Source organism: Propithecus coquereli, unplaced genomic scaffold, assembly GCF_000956105.1.
Source record: "Propithecus coquereli isolate 6110/MARCELLA unplaced genomic scaffold, Pcoq_1.0 Scaffold2, whole genome shotgun sequence".
In the NCBI taxonomy this organism is placed as follows: domain Eukaryota; kingdom Metazoa; phylum Chordata; class Mammalia; order Primates; family Indriidae; genus Propithecus; species Propithecus coquereli.
The window spans coordinates 12,323,047-12,326,800 of record NW_012144966.1 but is presented as its reverse complement, the minus strand read 5'-3'; the positions used below and the strand labels follow the sequence as shown (position 1 = coordinate 12,326,800).

General features: G+C 35.7%; 1 protein-coding gene across 1 annotated transcript in view; it reads left to right on the top strand.

Annotated features, from left to right (window-relative positions):
• The window catches only part of NECAB1 (N-terminal EF-hand calcium binding protein 1), a 164,563-nt gene that overhangs the window by 50,481 nt on the left and 110,328 nt on the right, over nucleotides 1–3,754 (top strand). Inside the window, exon 3 of the mRNA XM_012643564.1 lies at nucleotides 627–735. Within this exon, the coding sequence (XP_012499018.1) occupies nucleotides 627–735 (109 nt within the window). The remainder of the gene's footprint in view (nucleotides 1–626; nucleotides 736–3,754) is intronic.

Genomic DNA, 3,754 nt, shown 5'->3' with positions numbered 1-3,754 from the left:
TACCTATGTCTGTATATCCTCTTTTATTAGACTCCCTGATTTGGTTTTACTTTTGTGTCCCACAGTAAGTAAACTGTGTTTGGCTTTAAAAGTACTCATTGGTTTAAAGGGTTATGGGAATGAACATAGTTTGTTGGACTGTAATAGCAACTCGTATGTCCTCATGCAAGTATCTATTTAATCAATGTACATTTATTAAACATATATTTATCCTGCAATCTGCTAGGTCCTATATGTGCTTGGTACCACGAAGGCAAAAGACCTCAATAATTGACCCTGTGTTGAGCTCTTTATGTGGTTGTGTGGATATCTTTTTTGTGCGGTCAGGTCATTGGCTCATTAAATGTTAAATGTTTGTCATGTGCACAAATGAGCCAAAAAATAGCCCAAAAGTATGTACACTTATATTTCATGAGAGTACACACCTGCATTTTATGTACTATAAAGATATATTACATTATTTTTCTTTTTAACACCTTCAACTGTTCTTTCTTTTTGAATACATATGTGTGCATGCACAAATATACATGCACAAGCATTTGGGCAAAGTTTTAAAAATCAAAAGATAGAACAAGGTACAAAGTTGAAATAATTTGCTTCTCTTCTGTCTGTTCTTATCATTTCAGATGATGGAAAATTATCCTTTGAAGAATTCAAAGCCTATTTTGCAGATGGTGTTCTCAGTGGAGAAGAATTACACGAGCTCTTCCATACCATCGATACGCATAATACTAAGTAAGGAGCTTTTTTATCACAGGATTCTGTAAATGAGGACAAGAGAGTGTGAATGATTATATACCTGTTAAGGAGAGAGGTAGGAAAGATGTAGAGGGTTCATTTTGCCATGTTTGCCTATGTTTAATTCTGAGATACCCCCTCGTTAATAATTAAAATGCTTTGAAAGACTGAATTTGAACCCCCAAACAATGATCTTTCGTAGGGAGCTGCTCTAATGTGGTTTTAGATTGTGCCCTTTTTGCTGAATGTAAAACAAAATTATAGATTAGAAATAATTCTAATTCTGTCATTGACAAAAAAGTAGAATGTTGCCTTGTTACTAAGGCTTTTTCGTCTCAATTTGCTGTGTTTAAAAATTGTTCTTAGGCCATTCTTAGATTAACATAATGAAATGGAAGCATTGTATTAATAGCAGTTATCTGGACAATTCAGGTGTGCTGAATTCCAAATCACTGTTACCTTAGAGATGCAGGTAATGCAGGACACAGAATTATCTATGAATGAATAGTCAATGTATACAGTGATCTATCCATTTTATTTATTTACCATACAGACATCTCTCTTGCATTTAGTATAACATTTGTGAAGTTTCTATTTATAGTCTTACTCTGCTTAAAAATATAAGATAATAAGGACTTTAGAATATAGAACAGAAATGAGCTGCTCATGTTGGGTGATTGAAACAAATCACATTATTTGTGACAGTCACAATTATAAAACTCTGATGTGAAAAACCACCATTTCAGCCATGCCTTGAGACCCATCAGTGTGTGTACTGCTTAAACAATCACTGTCTTGCTTTAGGCAAAGTGTTGAGATGGTTCCAGGCAGTGAACCAGCCTGCCAAGAAAATTCTCTTGGGCTATATTTATAAACAGACATTTTCTAAAGGCTAACTATTAAGAAAAATTAAAAGATTAAATTCACTCTCCTTAAGCAGCTGAATATTTTTATAACAACCAATTTGTAAGTTTCTTGACTTCAGTGGGGTTTCAAATTCTTTATGAAATAAATGACTTAATATTTTCCTGTCAGAAACAGTATTAATGGGTAACTGTATCAGAAGTTCCCTTCTGTTCAACAAATCTACCCTGCAAGTCCCTCGTAGGTATTGATTGTCCAACTTGGAGCCAGCGTATAGTTTACTGGAGAAATAGAGCCACTACTTGATAATGTCAGTGTAATATCAAAAATGCTGCAATTGAGGTATGCACAGGACACTTTGGGATCACATGGAGGGAATTTTAGCCCAATTTGTTAGGCTCAGGGAATGTTCACAGGAGCTGAGTCATTATAAATTCCTTCGATAAAGAAAGGGGTAGGGAGGAGAGTGTTCCAATCGGAGGGAGAAGCACGAGCAAAGGACTGGCAGCAGAAAGTGAGTAGGAGCGGCAAGTATTTTCTTTATTACTGAAGTGTCAACTGTAAGGCTGAGAGTGAGAGGAGATGAATCTGGAGAGGAAAGTACAGACCAGACTAGAAGGAATTTGCATTCTGTGGTTGCAAAAGTGTTTCAGCTTTGTCCTGTAGGCCAGGGAAAGCTATTAAAGAGCTTGAGCCAGGAAGCGACATCTTTGCAGGTCATTATGGCCTTACTGAAGGACAGGCTTAAAGTGGTAAAGATAGAAGAGGAATACAGATGATTTTCTTTGAATCCTTAAATTACTACTGGGAAAGAATGTTTATTCATGAAAGACATGTTGTACCATACTAAGAAATGATGCTTGAAAGGAAAAAAGAGCAGAGGCTCCCTTTGTGGCTCATGTGTTGGAAGCTGAGATGCTAATACTTCATCGTGCATGCTGATTAGTTCTGCCTCATTACATTATCATTAAAGTTTTAACAGTATCTAGATTTCAAACATTTATTGTCATAGTTCCAGAATTGGCATCATGAAGATTTTTCAATACGTATCTATCAACGTTAATGAAAAATAAATTTTTCAGTAGATCTTCTTGGCCCAGATTTGCTATTTTACTTATATGTTTATCAGTTTGGATGACTTGGCATAGCTTTAAGATTTCTAAGTGCTAAGGAAGCATAGGTAATGATTTATACATTAATTCTAAAGGAATAATTATTACTACCGGTTACTCTCATAGGCATTAGTAATAACAATAAGTTGTTTCTGATCCTAATGGTGTTCAACCTAATTTGAAGCTAAAGTATATTATGTAGAGACTTCTGAATTATATTCATGAAATTCCTTTTTTAAAAAAAGTATGTCAGTGTCAGGCTTTGATCTTTTACAGAGATTAATTCAAACGTTGACACAGAAATTCCAGAGCTATCTTTGAAGCAAGTGATACCTTTCATCTTTGAATGACCCAAGTTTTATTAATAATTATTTTAGTGATTATACTGTATATGCCAATTATTTTTCCCCTTCCGTACACCTTCTAAGGAAATATGTTCTCCTCCCAAATCCTGCCACTGCCACTACTCAACATCCCTGACTATTTTAATTTAATCAAAAGTACAACCTAGCCTGAAGGAGCCAGTTACACCTAGGCTGGACCAAACCAACCAGACTCACTGTCTCTCACTGTTTGTGGAGGGCTATGAAAGTCAGAGTCCATGGACGTCTGCCGCCGAGGCCCCTGGGCCACCTGGTTCCTGCCCTTCTTATGTCTGGAGGTTTAACTTCACCTTGGAATCCATTAAATCAGTGTCTGTTTAATATACTGTATTTTCTTGCTCTTATTCGAATAGGACTCTGTCCCTTGCAAAAGTATGTTCTATGACAGTGTTACCTCGGCTCATTCCTGCCAGCTGTGGAAACCCAAGTTTGTTTGCTACAAACATTAAATTTGCCATGTTTGAAAAGTGACATATCCACTTTGAAAATACTTGGAAAGAAAAAAGGAAAATACTGAGAACATATCTTGCTGGTTAAATTCTTCTCTTTTGTCTCATGAAGAACATTCTTAAAATAATATGCTTGATCACAAGCAGCAAATATTATTTGGAAGGGTAAATTAGAGTGGTTATCTATGGTATCATATAATTAAGATAT